Raw genomic sequence first — 19132 nt, 5'->3', positions numbered from 1 at the left:
ATCTCCCCTGCGTCACCCCATTTGACTTTACCAGGAAGGGAAGCACTGATACTGCCGCGGAGTAAAACTTCACCTATACTCTGGGCGGCATGGCAGCATAGTGGATAGCTTTACAGCCCCAGGGTTTGTACATTCTCCCAGTGACGTGTGGGATTCCTCCATGTTCTCCAGTTTCCTCCCATATTCCAAAGACATCCAGTTAGGGTCAATAAGTCGGGGGCGTGGAACGTTGGCTCCGGAAACGCGGCAGCACAATCCTCACTGACTTGGTGCAAACGACGCATTTCTCTGTATGCTTCGATGTACTTGTGACAAATAAAGCAAATCTAATCTAATCAGATAGAATCAGGCAAGTGGCACAGGAGCCTGAGAAACCACACCACCAGGTTCAGGAACAGTTATTACCCCTCAACCATCAGGTCCCACACCACCAGGTTCAGGAACAGTTATTACCCCTCAACCATCAGGTCCCACACCACCAGGTTCAGGAACAGTTATTACCCCTCAACCATCAGGTCCCACACCACCAGGTTCAGGAACAGTTATTACCCCTCAACCATCAGGTCCCACACCACCAGGTTCAGGAACAGTTATTACCCCTCAACCATCAGGTCCCACACCACCAGGTTCAGGAACAGTTATTACCCTACAACCATCAGGTCCCACACCACCAGGTTTAGGAACAGTTATTACCCTACAGCCATTAGGTCCCACACCACCAGGTTCAGGAACAGTTATTACCCCTCAACCATCAGTTCCCACACCACCAGGTTCAGGAACAGTTATTACCCCTCAACCATCAGGTCCCACACCACCAGGTTCAGGAACAGTTATTACCCCTCAACCATCAGGTCCCACACCACCAGGTTCAGGAACAGTTATTACCCTTCAACCATCAGGTCCCACACCTCCAGGTTCAGGAACAGTTATTACCCTACAACCATCAGGTCCCACATCACCAGGTTCAGGAACAGTTATTACCCTACAACCATCAGGTCCCACACCACCAGGTTTAGGAACAGTTATTACCCTACAGCCATTAGGTCCCACACCACCAGGTTCAGGAACAGTTATTACCCCTCAACCATCAGTTCCCACACCACCAGGTTCAGGAACAGTTATTACCCCTCAACCATCAGGTCCCACACCTCCAGGTTCAGGAACACTTATTACCCTACAACCATCAGGTCCCACACCACCAGGTTCAAGAACAGTTATTACCCCTCAACCATCAGGTCCCACTTCACCAGGTTCAGGAACAGTTATTACCCTTCAACCATCAGGTCCCACACCACCAGGTTCAGGAACAGTTATTACCCTTCAACCATCAGGTCCCACACCTCCAGGTTCAGGAACAGTTATTACCCTACAACCATCAGGTCCCACATCACCAGGTTCAGGAACAGTTATTACCCTACAACCATCAGGTCCCACACCTCCAGGTTCAGGAACAGTTATTACCCTACAACCATCAGGTCCCACATCACCAGGTTCAAGAACAGTTATTACCCCTCAACCATCAGTTCCCACACCACCAGGTTCAGGAACAGTTATTACCCCTCAACCATCAGGTCCCACACCACCAGGTTCAGGAACAGTTATTACCCCTCAACCATCAGGTCCCACATCACCAGGTTCAGGAACAGTTATTACCCCTCAACCATCAGGTCCCACACCACCAGGTTCAGGAACAGTTATTACCCCTCAACCATCAGGTCCCACACCACCAGGTTCAGGAACAGTTATTACCCCTCAACCATCAGGTCCCACACCACCAGGTTCAGGAACAGTTATTACCCTACAACCATCAGGTCCCACATCACCAGGTTCAGGAACAGTTATTACCCCTCAACCATCAGGTCCCACACCACCAGGTTCAGGAACAGTTATTACCCTACAACCATCAGGTCCCACACCACCAGGTTCAGGAACAGTTATTACCCTACAACCATCAGGTCCCACATCACCAGGTTCAAGAACAGTTATTACCCCTCAACCATCAGGTCCCACTTCACCAGGCTCAGGAACAGTTATTACCCCTCAACCATCATGTCCCACACCACCAGGTTCAGGAACAGTTATTACCCCTCAACCATCAGGTCCCACACCACCAGGTTCAGGAACAGTTATTACCCCTCAACCATCAGGTCCCACACCACCAGGTTCAGGAACAGTTATTACCCCTCAACCATCAGGTCCCACACCACCAGGTTCAGGAACAGTTATTACCCTACAACCATCAGGTCCCACACCACCAGGTTCAGGAACAGTTATTACCCCTCAACCATCAGGTCCCACACCACCAGGTTCAGGAACAGTTATTACCCCTCAACCATCAGGTCCCACACCACCAGGTTCAGGAACAGTTATTACCCTACAACCATCAGGTCCCACACCACCAGGTTCAGGAACAGTTATTACCCTACACCATCACGTCCCACATCACCAGGTTCAGGAACAGTTATTACCCCTCAACCATCAGGTCCCACACCTCCAGGTTCAGGAACAGTTATTACCCCTCAACCATCAGGTCCCACACCACCAGGTTCAGGAACAGTTATTACCCCTCAACCATCAGGTCCCACACCACCAGGTTCAGGAACAGTTATTACCCTACAACCATCAGGTCCCACACCACCAGGTTCAGGAACAGTTATTACCCTACACCATCACGTCCCACATCACCAGGTTCAGGAACAGTTATTACCCCTCAACCATCAGGTCCCACACCACCAGGTTTAGGAACAGTTATTACCCTACAACCATCAAGCTCCTGAACCAGTGTGGTTAACTTGACTCTCCTCAACTCTGAACTAACTTCACAAACTACTGACTCACTTTCAAGGACTCTACATATACACACATACAGTATATAAATATATACAGTGGATTTCAATTAATTTGGATACATTGGGACTGGTACATTTTGGCCCAATTAAGCAGCTGTTCCAATGAGTTGAAGTTTCATGGAAATGGTTAAAAAATGTACAAAAAAAAACGAACTGTTGTTTAACTGAGTAAAAAATTATATATTTAAATGAAATACAGAAGAAATTGGAACACTATCAATACTACTACAATACTATAAAACTGTGTATTAATTCCTAATAGCTATCGATGTAGGAATTAATCCAGTGTACGCATTCGTTTGATTGACTATAAATGAACAAAATCAGTACAGACATCTAGTGTGGATAATGAACTGCCTTCATACAATTCTAATGATGATTGCATCCTCCAAATCTTTGTTTTCATTGTAACATTCAAGATGATTGTTGATGCCTTTAAATTCTTTGTGGTTTCTGACTTGTTGAAGTAGTGAAAATCATTCAGTGCTCACTCCTGGCCATTTCTGGCATCTCCAAGCCGGAATGCTTGAAACCACAATGAGCAAACCAGGTGCAAATTGTCCTACTGCTTACTTCTCATCAACTATCAGTGACAAGAATCAGTGCTCTTTGAACTCAAATGCACTCAGCTGATGCTATTTAAAATCTATCTGGCAGCATCCACTGCCCCAATTAAGCAGTACAGTGTCTCAAATAAATGAAGGGAATCCAGGTTTTTTTCTTGAATCATTTCTGTTCTTTAAGAATTGTCCCAAAACAGTGGCTGACCTGATTAACTGATGGCCTGATTAACCGGAATCCACTGTATATATAAAATACTGATATTGATATACTAATATTATATTTTGCAATATGTAATAGTTGCACATCTTTTAAATTTTATAATATAAAATATATAATATAAATATATGTAATATGCAGTATGAATATATACATATTTTTCACGGTTTGTCTTCTTTTGCACATCAGTTGTTTGTCAGTCTTTATGTATAGTTTTTCATAAATACTACAGTATTTCTTTATTTTCCTGTACAGGAAAATGAATCTCGGGGTTGTTTATGGTGCCATATGTGTACTTCAATCATAAACTTTGCATTGCCTTTGACTTTGAACGGACAGTTCTAGGATAACTAAAGCACTCTGTGTTTTCCCATGAACTTTCTCAAAGCTGGCCGAATGCAGGATCAATCTCCTTTACTCCCTGTCTCTCATTAAGCAAAGCCAAGGCACCATTTCCAAGTCAAAGTTGAGTTTATTGTCATGTTCACAAGTCCGTGTGTGGACAGGTGCAGTGAAAAACTTGCAGCAACGTCACAGCATCGGATAAACAGCACTCACAAGAAAACATAAATCAAACAAATTATACACAAGAGAAAAATTCAGAGTTAGAACAAAAGGTAGTCTGCTGTAGCATGTGATCAAAGTGGCCATAGTGTTGCTAAACTTCGATTCAAAGTCAAAATAATTTTATTATTAAAGCACATATATGTTACCACTTACAAACCTGAGATTCATTTTCCTGGGGGCATATTCAGCAAATCTATGAAAAAGTAACTATAACAGGATCAATGAAAGATCACCCAACCAGGGCGTTAAACCAGGATGCAGAAGACAATAAACTATACAAATACAAATATAAATAAATAAACAATAAATATCGAGAGCATGAGATGAAGAGTCCTTGAAAGTGAGTGAAAGTGGGAAGATTTCAATGATGGGTTAAGCGAAGATGATTGAAGTTATCCTCTTTTGTTCAAGAGCCTGATGGCTGAGGGGTAGTAACTGTTCTTGGACCTGGTGGTGCGAGTCCTGAGGCTCTTGTACCTTCTACCTGATGGCAGCAGCGAGAAGAGAGCATGACCTGGGTGATGGGGATCCCTGATGATGGATCTGCTTTTCTACGACAGTGCTTCATGTAGATGTGCTCAATGGTTGGGTGGGACTTACCTATGATGTACTGGGCCGAATCTTCTACTGTTTGTAGGATTTCCTGTTTCTACACCAGGCTGTGATGCAACCAGTCAATATACTCTCCACTACAACCTATGGAAGTTTGTCAAAGTTTTAGATGCCGTGCTGAATCTCCACAAAATCCGAAGGAAGTAGAGGCACTGCCGCGCTTTCCTCGCTGGCGCATTTATCAGGACAGATCCCCTGAAATAGTAACACCCAGGAATTTAAAGTTGCTACCTGTCCCCACCTCTGATCCTCCGATGAGGACTGACCCATGGACCTTTGGTTTCCCTCTGCTGAGGTCTACGGTCAGTTCCTTGGTCGTGCTGTCGTTGAGGGTTGGTTCAAGAACTGAATGGTTGAAGGCTTGAAGTTGTTTTTAAACCTGGTGGTGTTGAACTTCAGACTTCTATACCTCCTGCCTGATGGTAGCTGCAAGAAGACAGCATGGCCTGGATGTTGGAGATCTTTGATGATAGACATGGCCTTTTTGAGGCATCATCTCCTTTAGCGGACTATCAGGGACTAGATAGTGAATAGACTCTCTCTATGTGGTTCTATCAGTCACTATCAGCACTATTATCTATAAAAATGTAAATGCCCCCCCCCCACCTTAACTCCACCATGGACTGTCCCAAGCCCAGCTGCAAAAGGAGGATGGTCGGGTATGGGACTAGCAACCCCATCTCGTAAAAACCCAGAGATAGAGAAACGCCAACAGAACCTCCAAAGACCTCATCCCTGGGAGAGGAAGGAGATACCAAGAAGATGAGCTACCCCTGGAGACATTGTGAAAGACTGTCCTGGGACAGAAGACTCTGGTGAGCGACTGTCGGTGGCCTACGCCCCAGCAGGGGCGGTGGGGCTTAATTAAGTAAGAAGCGTCCCCCTCTCCCATGATCGCTCCGCACAAAGACACCCAAGGCAAGTGCATGACCACAAAGTAATATTCTATCCCGTGCTGGGGAGGTGTACCAGAGATAGGATAACATCCTGGGATTTGTGGTTGTACAGATTGCAAAGTTGCTGACTGTTACTGACATTCTACTGTGAAACTGACACCGGGCATGTGTGGTTTCACTTGGAAACCCAAATGTTGATGATTCAGCATCTGTCACCGTAAGCAGGTTTCTCCATTGGAATCAAACTGATATCCCCTTGAAATATTTACAAACCAGCGCCACTGCAGAGATCTCTCTCCACTGTCCCGTTAAACACAGCAGCCTCAGCCTGAAGTGGATCCAGTAGAAAGTAAAGTTTTCCCATTAAACAAGTTAAAAACAGCATTAAGTATCCTCTACGTTTTCCTACCAAATATTCCGCCAACAGATTATAGAGTGATAGAACACTACAGCACAGAAACAGGCCCTTCAGCCCATCTAGTCCATGCTGAACTATTATTTTGCCTAGTCCCATTCCGTCCCTACCCCTCCCATCCACGTACCTGTCCAAACTTTTTTGAAATGCTACAAGTGAAGCTGAATTCACCACTTCTGCTGGGAGCTCCTTTCACACTCTCAACAGACCCTGAGCGAAGAAGTTCCCCCTCATGTTCCCCTTAAATACTTCACCTTTCACCTTTAACCCATCTATAGTTGGCAAAGGAAATTCGCCAGAGGGTTGCCTGGATTGGTGGACTTTAGTTATGGAGAGAGGTCAACCTATCGATATAACAGTTACTTGTACATCACATCTCTGAGGATCTACCCTGGATCCAACACATTGATGTACCTACAAAGAAGGCACAACAGCAGCTACATCTCATTAGGAGTTTGAGGAGATTTGGTATGTCACCTAAAACCCTCGCAAATTCCTACAGATGTCCGGTAGAGAGTATTCTAACTGGATGCGTCATGGTCTGGTATGGGGAGGGGGGGGGGGCAGTTACTGCACAGGATCGAAATGAGCTGCAGGAAGTTGTGAACTCAGTCACTCAGTCAGATCCATCATGGGTACTGGCCTCCCCAACATCGAGGAGTGATGCGTCAAGAAGTTGGCATCCAACAGTAAGAACCCCCATCACCCAGGAAGTGTCTTGTTCTCATTGTTACCATCAGGAAGGAGGCACAGGAACCTGAAGACACACCCTCAGTGATTCAGGAATAGCTTCTTCCCCTCTGTCACCCAATCTCTGAATGGACATTAAACCCATGAACATTACCTCACTACTTGTTTACTTCTATTTTTGTACTGCTTATTTAATTTAACTATATATATATATATATATATATATATATATATATATATACACACTTTAAGTCATTATATACATATTCTTACTTTAAGTCACATTTTTTTCTCTATTATTAAGTATTACAATGTACAGCTGCTGCATAAAAGCGAGTTTCATAACATATGCCAGTGATATTAAACCTGATTCTGAAATTGTGTTTTATAGGATTGTTTTTATATTTATAGTCATTGCACTCTTTATGCTTATTGTGTGTTTTAAACTGTACTGGACCCAGAGGAACAATCATTTTGTTCTCCTTTATCTTCGTGTTCTGAAGAACGGCAATAAACAACCTTGAATCTCGAATCTTGAGATGGGATAGACTGGACCTATTTTCCCCGGAGCAGAGTAGAGAGGTGTGACCTGTATGTAATATTATGGTGGCACAGATAGAGTAGCTGGTCAAACATTTTAATCCATGGTAGTCTGGAAACCTAAAGCGAAAGGGCCTAGGGTTAAGGTGAGTGGACGATGTAAGGAGACAGTGTCATGTAGAGAGAGTGGTTGATATCCAGAACTCACTGACAGATAAGGCAGTGGAGTCAGATGCAGTCACTACATTTAACAGATACCCAGCCAGCTGTTAAATAGGCATGGCATGGTCTAATGGGGTTAGCGTGTATAGGAGAAGCAGTCAACATGGATGTGATAAGCCAAAGGACCTGTGTGCCTATGATTTGAGATTGCAATTGGTTTATTGTTGTCACATGTACCACGATACCGTGACAATCACACCTTGCAAACTGCTCATCCGGCATGTAATGCTATACAGCCCCAGTGACCCAGGTTCAGTTTCCGCCACTGTCTGTAAGGAACGTGTACGCTCTCCCTGTGACCCTGAGGGTTTCCGCCAGGTGCTGCGGTTTCCTCCCACATCCCGAAGACGGACAGGTTAGTCGGTGTATTGGTCACCTGAGTGTGACTGGGCAGTGCTGGCTCGTTGGGCCGGAAGGGCCTGTCACCGTGCTGTATCTCCCTTGGGCCGGAAGGGCCTGTCACCGTGCTGTATCTCTGAATAAATAATTGAAGCAGAACAGTGAAAACCAGTAACGAAGGACAACAGCAAAGTACAGCCCTGCTGTCCAGTAAAGTACAACAGCTACAGAGGACGCGCAATGCAGACGAACAATGAGGGTCCATCTTATCATGCTAGGGAACAGTGCTCCTGACGCGAATCTGCCGGGGTCGTCTATTGTGTCAATGCGGCCTCCTCTACATTGGCAAGACCAGTTGTAAATTGGGGGGCTGATCTGTCCAGCACTTCCACACCATCTGCCAAAAGTGGAACATCCCGGGGGCCAAACATTTTAATGCCCATTCCCATTCCCATTCCCATTCCCATTCCAACATGTTGAGGCATGGCCTCTTGTGCCAAGATGAGACCACCCTCAGGGTTGAGGAACAACATCTTATATTCCATTTGGGTAGCCTCCAACCTGAAGACATGAATATCAATTTCTCATTCCGGTAAAAAATATTTTTCCTCCCCCTCCCCTCTTCTTCTATTCCCCACATTGGCCTCTTACCTCTTCTCATCTGCCTATCACCTCCTCTCGGGTCCCCTCCTCCTTCCCTCTCTCCTATGGTCCATTCTCCTCTCCTATCAGATTCCTTCCTCTCCAGCCCTTTACCTTTCCCACTCACCTGGCTTCACCTATCACCTTTTGCTATCTTCCTTCCCCTCCCCCCACCTTTTTTTCCGGGCGTCTTTCCCCTTCCTTTTCCAGTCATGAAGAAAGGTCATCCGCCACAAAAGGCAGGCTTTCCCGGTGACCACCCATTTCAATTCTACTTCTCATTCCCATTCTCACATGTCGGTCTATGGTCTCCTCTCCTGCCACAATGAGGCCTCCCTCTGACTGGAGGGGCAAAACCTCATATTCCGTCTCAATAGCCTTCAACCTGATGGCATGAACATTAACTTCTCTAACTTCCCATAATTTTTCCCCCCTTCCCCCTTCTCTCTCTTTTCCCATTCCCCATTCTGGCTCCTCTCCCACCCTTTTCCTTCTCCTCACCTGTCCAGCATCTGCCTCTGGTGGTCCTCATTTTTCCCTTTCTCGCATGGTCCATCAGATTTCTTCTTCTTCAGCCCTTTACCTCTTCCACCTATCACCTCTCAGCTTCTCTCTTCACCCTCCTCTCCCACCGGCCCGTCTTCCCCCTCACCTGCTTTTACCTGTCACCTTCTCACTTGTACTCCTCCCCCACTGCCCACCTTCTTACTCTGGCTTCCTTCCCCTTCCTTTCCAGTTGTGACGAGGGGTCCCGTCCCGAAACGTCAACTGTTTATTCCCCTCCACAGATGCTGCCTGACCTGCTGAGCTCCTCCTGCATTTTGTGTGTGTTTCTCTGGATTTCCAGTGTCTGCAGAATCTCCTGACTGCCAGAGTTAAAACACCCTCTACACTCCTCTCTAACACTTGGATGGTATCACAGAAGGATCCACTGCCGAACAAAGCCTCTTTTCAGCAACTTCTTGTGCAGGAGGAAATATTTCTTTGTGCTGTCTCCTTCTTCCCATCTGCTCCGTCTTGCAGTGAACACAGGGATTGTGGGGGACAGTGTCCAATTTCTGAGTGTCTATGAGGTTGGTTTGAATCTTTGCTAAAAGCCTCCATACTCACTGTGAGCTTTCTGTGCGTAATGCAGGAGGGAAATCTCCTGGTCTTGTGTACTTGCTGGGCCTTGGGCTGATGGGAGAATTTTAACCTTCTGTATGAACGGGTTTGAGACTAAGCGAGGGGTTAACTGAGCTGAACGTGGGAATTTGTCAGAATCCATGTACGTGCCAGTGTGGTGGTCGTTTGTGAGGCTGGCATCAGGAATCCCCTCAGGAGACAGATGTTGGCACCTCTGTTGGGATATTAGCTGGTTCAGATTCAGGTACATTTATTTATCATAAGTAAATCAAATCATGAAGTGAAATGTGTTGTTTGTGTTCAGGTTGTGCTGGGGGCTACCCACAGGTGTTACCACACACTCTGATGCCACACACTCTGATGCCAACATACCATGCCCACCAGGTCCAGCAGAACGCACAAGCAGCAACAACAATATTAGCACCAGTCTATGTGCTGTCAAAGACATACAGTACCTATAAAAAATATTCACCACCCCCACCAAAAGTTTTCATGTTTTATTGTTTTACAACATTGAATCACAGTGGATGTAATTTGGCTTTTTCACACTGATCAACAAAAAAATCTTTTTTGTGTCAAAGTGAAAACAGATCTCTAAAAGGTGATCTAAATTAATTACAAATATAAAACACAAAATAATTGATTGCACAAGTATTTGCCCCCCTTAATATGACACACCAAGTCATCACTGGTGCAGCCAGTTTGGTTTAGAAGTCACATAATTAGTTAATTGGAGATCTATTTTAGGAGACCTGTGTACAGTCAAGGTGTTTCAATTGATTGTAGTAAAAATACATCTGTATCTGGAAGGTCCCACTGCTGTTGAGTCAGTATCCTGGCGAAAACTACATCATGAACACCACAAGCAACTCCATGAAACGATTATAGTCATAGTCATAGTCATACTTTATTGATCCCGGGGGAAATTGGTTTTCGTTACAGTTGCACCATAAATAATTAAATAGTAATAAAACCATAAATAGTTAGATAGTAATATGTAAATTATGCCAGTAAATTATGAAATAAGTCCAGGACCAACCTATTGACTGAGGGTGTCTGACCCTCCAAGGGAGGAGTTGTAAAGTTTGATGGCCACAGGCAGGAATGACTTCCTATGACACTTTATGTTGCATCTCGGTGGAATGAGTCTCCGGCTGAATGTACTCCTGTGCCCAACCAGTATGTTATGTAGTGGATGGGAGACATTGACCAAGATGGCATGCAACTTAGACAGCATCCTCTTTTCAGTCACCACCGTCAGAGAGTCCAGTTCCATCCCCACAACATCACTGGCCTTACGAATGAGTTTGTTGATTCTGTTGGTGTCTGCTATCCTCAGCCTGCTGCCCCAGCACACAACAGCAAACATGATAGCACTGACCACCACAGACTCGTAGAACATCCTCAGCATCGTCCGGCAGATGTTAAAGGACCTCAGTCTCCTCAGGAAATAGAGACGGCTCTGACCCTTCTTGTAGACAGCCTCAGTGTTCCAGTCCAGTTTATTGTCAATTCGTATCCCCAGGTATTTGTAATCCTCCACCATGACCACACTGACCCCCTGGATGGAAACAGGGGTCACCGGTACCTTAGCTCTCCTCAGGTCTACCACCAGCTCCTTAGTCTTTTTCACATTAAGCTGCAGATAATTCTGCTCACACTGTGTGACAAAGTTTCCTACCGTAGCCCTGTACTCAGCCTCATCTCCCTTGCTGATGCATCCAACTATAGCACAGTCATCAGAAAACTTCTGAATATGACAAGACTCTGTGCAGTAGTTGAAGTCCGAGGTGTAAATGGTGAAGAGAAAGGGAGACAAGACAGTCCCCTGTGGAGCCCCAGTGCTGCTGATCACTCTGTCGGACACACAGTGTTGCAAGCACACGTACTGTGGTCTGCCAGTCAGGTAATCAAGAATCCATGACACCAGGGAAGCATCCACCTGCATCGCTGTCAGCTTCTCCCCCAGCAGAGCAGGGTGGATGGTGTTGAACGCACTGGAGAAGTCAAAAAACATGACCCTCACAGTGCTCGCTGGCTTGTTGCTATTGAAAAGCACAAGTCAGGAGATGGATTCAAGAAAGTTTCCAAGTCACTGAATATCTCTTGGAGTACAGTTCAATCATCAAGAAATGGAAAGAATATGGCACAGCTGTAAATCTGCCTACAGGAGGCCATCCTCACAAACTGAGTGACCGTGCAAGAAGGGGTCTAGTGAGGGAGGCCACTAAGAGACCTATGACAATTCTGGAGGAGTTACAAGCTTCACTGACTGAGATGGAGAGACTGTGCATCCAATAACTGATATTTGGGTGCTTCACCAGTCATATCTTAATGAGAGGGTAGCAAAGAGAGAACCACCATAGAAAAAAACTCACATGAAATCTCAGCTCGAATTTGCCAGAAGACATGTTAGAGATTCTGGAGTCATATGGAAGAGGTTTCTATGATCTGAATGAACCAAAATGGAGATTTTTGGTCATCAGACTAAACGTTATGTCTGGTGTAAGCCAAACACTGCACATCATCAAAAACACACCACCTCTACTGTGGGCATGGTGGTGGCTGCATCATCCTGTGGGGATAGTTCACTGCAGCAGGCCCAGGAAGACTTGTGAAGGTAGAGGGGAAAATGAATGCAGAAAAATACAGGGAAATCCTGGAGGAAAACCTGATGCAGTCTGGAAGAGAACTGCGAATTGGGAGATCTGTTTTCCAGCAAGACAATGACCCCAAGCATAAAGCCAAAGCCACACAGGAATGGCTTGAAAACAACAAAGTTAATATCCTGGAGTGGCCAAGTCAGAGTCCAGACCTCAATCCAATTGAGAATCTGTGGCTGGACTTGAAAAGGGCTGTTCACTCACGATCCCCATGCAATCTGACAGAGCTTGAGCAGTTTTGTAAAGAAGAATGGGGAAAAGTTGCAGTGTCTGGATGTGCAAAGCTGCTAGAGACCTATCCACACAGACTCAAGCTGTAATTGCTGCCAAAGGTGCATCTACTAAGAATCAGAATCAGGTTTATTATCACTGGCATGTGATATGAAATTTGTTAATAGCAGCAGCAGTTTAATGCAATACATAATATAGAAGAGAATAAAAAACAATAAATAAAATAATAATAATAATAATAAATATATAAAGCAATTACAGTATACATATATTGAAAAGATTGTTTTACATGTGCAACAAACAGAAATACTGTACATTAAAAAAGTGAGGTAGTGTCCAAGGGTTCAATGTCCATTTAGGAATCGGATGGCAGAGGGGAAGAAGCTGTTTCTGAATCACTGAGTGTGTGCCTTCAGGCTTCTGTATCTCCTTCCTGATGGTAACAGTGAGAAAAGGGCATGCCCTGGGTGCTGAAGGTCCTTAATAATGGACGTTGCCTTTCTGAGACACCACTCCCTAAAGATGTCCTGGGTACTTTGTAGGCTAGTACCCAAGATGGAGCTGACTAGATTTGCAGCCTTCTGCAGCTTCTTTTGGTCCTGTGCAGTAGCCCTCCATACCAGACAGTGATGCAGCCTGTCAGAATGCTCTCTACGGTACATCTCTAGAAGTGACTTGAAGGTGTTGAGTCTTTTTCTGTTGATCAATGTCAAAAAAGCCAAATTAAATCCACTGTGATTCAATGCTGTAAAACAATAAAACATGAAAACTTCCGGGGGGGGGGGAGTAATACTATTATAGGCACTGTATATACAAAAAGGGGCTGGAAAAGTGCCAGTAACATCATGAAGGGCCAGTAACACCCTGCTCATGGATTGTTCGTCCCACTCCCATCAGGGAGGGGGCTACGTAGCATCATGTCAGGACCACCAGACTCAAAAAACCGTTACTTTTCCCAAGCAGCAAGGCTGTTCAACACCTCAAAATTCAAAGTTCAAAGTAACAAGATAATAATGAGATAAAGAGTCCTTAGAGTGAGATAATTGATTGTGGAAAACATCTCAATGCATGGACAAATGAGTGTAGTTATTTCCTTTTATTCAAGACCCAGATGGTTGAGGGGTGGTAACTGTTATTGAACCTGGTGGTGTGAGTCCTGAGGCTCTTGTACCTTCTCTCTGATGGCAGCAGAGAGACGAGAGCTTGACCTGGGTGGTGAGGATCTCTGATGATGGACGCTGCTTTCCTACGACAGCGTTTCATGTAGATGTGCTCAGTGGTTGGGAGGGCTTTACCTGTGATGTACAGGGCCAAATCCACTATATTTTGTAGGATTTTCCGTTCAAAGACATTAGTGTTTTCATACCATTCCAAGATGCAGCCAGTCAATACACTCTCCACTACACCTCTACAGAAGTTTTTCCAAGTTTTAGATGTCATGACGAATCTCGGCGGATTCGTAAGGAAGTCAAGGTTCTGCTGTGCTTTCTTCACAATTATACTTACATACTGGGTCCAGGACAGATCCTCTGAAATAGGAACACCCAAGAGTTTAAAGTTCCACCCACTAACCCACCCCTCTGCATTGCAATCACCACTACTTTATCATTTCCTCTCTGAGTCATCTTCTTTACCGACACTCCAGTATCTAGTGTCACTTTATAGATATACAATCGATCTACCTTATGAATTTATATTTATTGTGATTTTTATTATTGTGTTCTTTGTTTTATCCAGGCTTTTTTGTGCTGCATCGGACCCAGAGTAACAATTATTTCATTCTCCTTTCCATCTGTGTGTTGGAAATGATATTAAGCAATCTTTAACAAAAGACGAAAGTTAGTAAGGATGAAATAGTTCCACTGGTCAGAGACCCAATGAGCAGAGGGCAGGAGCAAACATCTGGATTTCCTTGTATTTACTGTGAACACCTGCAATGAAAGGAATCTCAGGGTTGTATATGGAGACATATATGTACTTTGATATTAAATTTACTTTGCACTTTAAACTTCGAACTTTGCACATCTGGATTTCACAAGATGCTGACATCTGATTCATATTCAGATTCAGATTTATTTATCACAAGTAAATTGAAGCATACAGTGAAACCATTGTTTGCATTAACAAGCAACACAAGCTGAGGATGTGCAGGGGACACCATACATTCCTGCACAAACATGGTATACTCTGCATGTGTGTACATGGTCTCCATGTTCCTGCCACTGGGGACCCTTGGCATGTACGTAGACTGAGGTCTCTCTGTTCCTCGTATTGCCCAGGGTCCCACCATTCACTGTGTCTGTGCCAGCCTTCTTTGCTTGTCTCACTTGTCTTGCTTGCAAGGCACATCACCTCACATTTCTCGGGATTTTGTTTTTGGAGATTGTTGAGAAAATCTCGTTAAAAGTGGAGTTGAGCAATCAGTTAGTAAACTTAGTGAAGGGGAGTCACATTGGACCAGCTGTGGCCTTGCATCATGGGACAGCACTGAGGGGCTGAATGGCCAACACCAGATCCACATCCCTATATCCTTAAAGTAGCAACTACTTCAGAGTCACAAATAGTTTGTAAATGTGGGGAATCGTTAAAGTGTCTCTGACAGGCGTGTGTGTGTGTGTGTGTGTGTGTGTGTGTGTGTGTGTGTGTGTGTGTGTGTGTGTGTGTATGTGTGTGTGTCTATATGTGTGAGTGTATGTGTGTGAGTTTATATGTGTGTGAATGTGTATGTGTGTGTACGTGCACATGTGTACATGTGTGTGTGAGAGTGTTTTGTATGTGTGTGTGGAGGGAGGTGTCTGCGTGTGTGTGTGTGTGTGTGTGCCTGTATGTATGTATACAGGTGTGTAGGTGCATGTGTGTGTACCAAGCTGTGTCCTCTGTCTTTGTGAGTGTGCGTTAGTGTGTGTGTGTTTCTGTGTGTTTGTGTGTCTACCTGTGTCTGTATGCATGTGTGTGTTTCTGTTTAGTTCTGTGTCGGTGTGTGTGTTTGTGTGCAAGTGTGAGTGTGAGTGTGGGTTTCTGTTTAGTTCTCTGTTAATCTGCGTGTTTATGTGCGAGTGTGAGTGTGTGAGTGTGAGTGTGTGTTTCTGTTTAGTTCTGTGTTGATCTGTGTGTTTGTGTGTTTATTTATATTGAATCATCCCGCCAGTGTGTCTGTGCCGCGGTGTCGCTGTAGCGATTCTCCAGTAAAGCCCCACCGGCGTTTTTCATCGCTGCTTCTCGGCGGTTAAAGTGAAACTCCGAGAGGAAGATTGAGAGAGGAGCGACCTCGGTCCCAGCAGAGGAGCTGAGGTAACCCTCTGGACACCCTTCAGGTCGCCATGGCAATTCCATTACCAAAATCAATGCGGAGGCTCGCCATGGCGCGCAGGGGCTGGGACCTACACCCACTTTCCAGTGCTCCCTCCCCTGCGGACTGATGCCAGAGGCTCTCCCTCCAGCCGACGGCAGAGAGAGCACGATGTGGCAACCTCTCGGCCCCTCTCTCGCTGCTCTCCGCTGACCGCATCCCGCAGGAGCCTGGTCCCTGGGACCTCCCGCAGACACACACACCCCACCCACACACCCCACATCAGCCGGGCCGCAGCGAGTGGCGAGTTCGAGACTCCCTCCGCTCGCCACACCATGGAGTTAATCGCGGTGGCGGTGGTGATCGTCCTCTTCATCGGAGTTCTCAAGCAGTTTGGGATTCTGGAGCCTATGTCTATGGAAGGTACTTTGATAAGAATTGGAGCTGGGGGCGTGTGAGACGCAGGGGGGAAACCCCCGCTTGGGATTTATTATTGACAGCACCCCAACAGTAAAACTCGGAGCTCTGGGGCTCTCCATCCAGGCCGCCAGGAACAGGCCAGCTGAGGCTGGTCCATATCGTAGGAGGTGAGGTAGGACGAGGGGCGGTGGCGGTGGTGGGAGGGGGTGGCTTGGAGGGTCTCATCTATTGGGGCAGAAACCCTTCCCACGTTCAGCCGTCATCACCTCGATTCCCCCAATTCGGATCTGCCGAATATGCGCCCCGAAAACAATAGGATTACGTGAAATCTGCGATGGGCTAGTATAGGCGTGAGGGGCCGATAGGTCACAATAACTTACCAGCCAGCGGTCCGCCTACTTTCACTTTCACTTTGGGCCCTTCTGTAGATTGTGGATCTGGAGAGCAGCCGGTGGGTATCCACAGCTCCCGGGACGGGTGTAGGGGGGCGAGGGAGGGAGCAAGTTTGGGGAAGCCGGCGGGACGGGAGACGATGGGACCGGCGGAGATCGCCTTGAATTGGGTTCCTGGCGCACCGGGAGACGGGACATTGAAGGGTTCTGCCGCAGCCTCACCCATTCCCCGACGCTGCCGCCGGAGTTTGCTCCGGGGAACTTCCCCCTGCCTGAGGGGGTGAACTGGAAACCCAGGGCATCCAGATATGTGTGTGTGTGTGTGTGTGCGCGCACCAAGCCAAGGCGCGGCCGTCCTGCGCCAAAGCTGAATGGATCTCTACGGCTGCCCACTGCTTCTCTCCAGAGACCCGCGGGGAGGAATCTCTTCCCGGCACAGGGATGAGATGTAACCGTGTGCAAGAGGTCGGAAGGAATGGGATGTGGTGCGGGCGGTCGGTCGGCGACCCACAGCGGGACATCCCCTTTCCCGTACGGCCAGGGGGGACGTCTGGGTCTGGAGCTGGCGAGAGGCGGGGGCAGCCACTCAGAGGGTGGCGAGAGTGTGGAACAAGTTGCCAGTGGAAGTGGCGGATGCGGGTTGGATTACAACAGAAGTTTGGATAAATTCATGGATCGGAGGGTTATGAAGGGCTATGGTCCGGGTACCGATCAACGGGACTATGCAGAATAAACTGTTACGCACAGTCTAGATGGGCTGAAGGGCCCGTTTCTGAGCTGCTGTTTTCTATAATTCCATCATTCTATTATTCTGGTACCTTACCCTCCATACCCATAACCCGTCCTAATCCTTACCCCAATTCAAAAGTTCTCTACCCCTTCATTACAGCCCCTAATCCTGTCTTGTTCTTGGCTGTAGTGTCCTTAACCTACAGAGCGTGTAACTTAACCCTGCCTTAAAACTGTTCTACCCTCACACTACCCCATCCTCTTACCCCCATCGAATCCATAACCAGTCAGACATGAATCTGATTGGGATTTTACATTTCGTTATTACACGTACCACACTGTCTAAAAGTCTTAGGCACGTATATATAGCTAAACTATTGTATCCGCTGCTGTCTGTAAGGAGTTTGTACGTTCTCTCCGTGACCAAGTGGGTTTTCCTCTGGGTGCTCTGGTTTCCTCCCACAGTCCAAAGATGTACCACTGGGTGGGTTAATTGGTCATTGTAAATTGTCCAGTGATTAGCCTGGGATTAAATCGGAAATTTTGCTGGACGGCGAGGCTCAAAGGGCTGGAGGGACTATTCCGCACTGTAGCTCAATAAATAAGTAAATATTGGTTAAGATAGGAAGGTGGGTGGGAAACAGAAATAAGAGAATTTCGCTTTGTAGTATCTCAGACGTATTTCCAGTATGTGGTAACTAGAAAGACATAAGAACATTAGAAACAGGAGCAGGAGTTGGCCATCTGGCCTGTCGAGCCTCCTCCGCCATTCAATAAGATCATGGCGGGTCTGGCCATGGACTCATCTCCACCTACCTGCCTTTTCCCCATAAAACCTTAATTCCCCTACTATGCAAAAATCTAACCAACCTTGTCTTAAATATATTTACTGCTTCATTGGGCAGTGAATTCCACAGATTCACCACTCTTTGGGAGAAGCAGTTCCTTCTCATCTCCGTCCTAAATCTACTCCATTGAATCTTGAGGCTATGTCCCCTAGTTCGAGTCTCACCTACCAGTGGAAACAACTTTCCTGCCTCTATCGTATCTATAATATACAGTTCTGTGCAAAAGTCTTAGACGTCCTAGCTAAATAGACGTGCCAAGGACTTTTCCACTGTACTGTACATCAAAACATACGGTGAAATGTGTGGTTTGCGTTAATGTAAGGATGTGCTGGGGGCAGCCCACGAGTGTCGGCACGCATTCCGGCCACAACCTAGCATGCCCACAGCGCTCGGCAGAACAACACAGAGCGGGACGAGCAAAAAGACAACAATAGCAAAACAGGCACCGTTCCTTCTTCCAACCCCGCCCCCTCCCCACACACGGACAGTACTCCAATTCCAGGACAGGACAGGACTCCAGGTCTCTGAGTCTCCGCACCTCTGGTCCTCCAGGCTTTTGCACCGGGCTATGAACTCTGGACTTCCGATCAACCGTTGGGCTTCAGTTTTCACTATCGGCCATGCCGTACACTGGAACTATAACTGACCCTAGCCCAACCCTTCCCCCAACGGTACCCACCCCACTGGCTCTGCAACAACCCAAACCTAACCCGCCCCATTTCATTGTACCCTGCCCTCCTGCATCCTGGCCCTACCTCGCCCTTTGTCTGGGAGGACTCTAGGATCTAAGGAAGGATGAGCTGGCAGTGGAGAGAGTTCAGAGGAGGTTCACAAAAATGATTCCAAGATTGAAAGGCTTATCATATGGGAAGCGTTTGATGGC

General features: G+C 46.4%; 2 protein-coding genes across 3 annotated transcripts in view; both read left to right on the top strand.

Moving 5' to 3' along the window:
* Positions 1-14484, top strand: part of LOC134351098 (calsenilin-like) — a 72838-nt gene extending 58354 nt beyond the window's left edge. Inside the window, exon 3 of one of the 2 annotated variants that reach the window (XM_063057169.1) lies at positions 14309-14484. In XM_063057169.1, the coding sequence (XP_062913239.1) occupies positions 14309-14397 (89 nt within the window). In that variant the 3' untranslated portion in view covers positions 14398-14484. Of the gene's footprint in view, positions 1-9340; positions 9475-14308 lie in introns of those variants that run through there. The other variant, XM_063057170.1, reaches the window with a different exon arrangement.
* A 1519-nt stretch (positions 14485-16003) lies between these two features.
* LOC134351097 (calsenilin-like) overlaps positions 16004-19132 on the top strand; it is a 75879-nt gene continuing 72750 nt past the window's right edge. The window contains exon 1 of the mRNA XM_063057167.1: positions 16004-16283. Coding sequence (XP_062913237.1) covers positions 16196-16283 — 88 coding nt within the window. The 5' untranslated portion in view covers positions 16004-16195. The remainder of the gene's footprint in view (positions 16284-19132) is intronic.

This window comes from Mobula hypostoma, chromosome 8 (genome assembly GCF_963921235.1).
Source record: "Mobula hypostoma chromosome 8, sMobHyp1.1, whole genome shotgun sequence".
Taxonomy (NCBI): Eukaryota; Metazoa; Chordata; class Chondrichthyes; order Myliobatiformes; family Myliobatidae; genus Mobula; species Mobula hypostoma.
The sequence above is the reverse complement of the archived record's forward strand: the minus strand, read 5'-3'. Positions and strand labels throughout refer to the sequence as shown.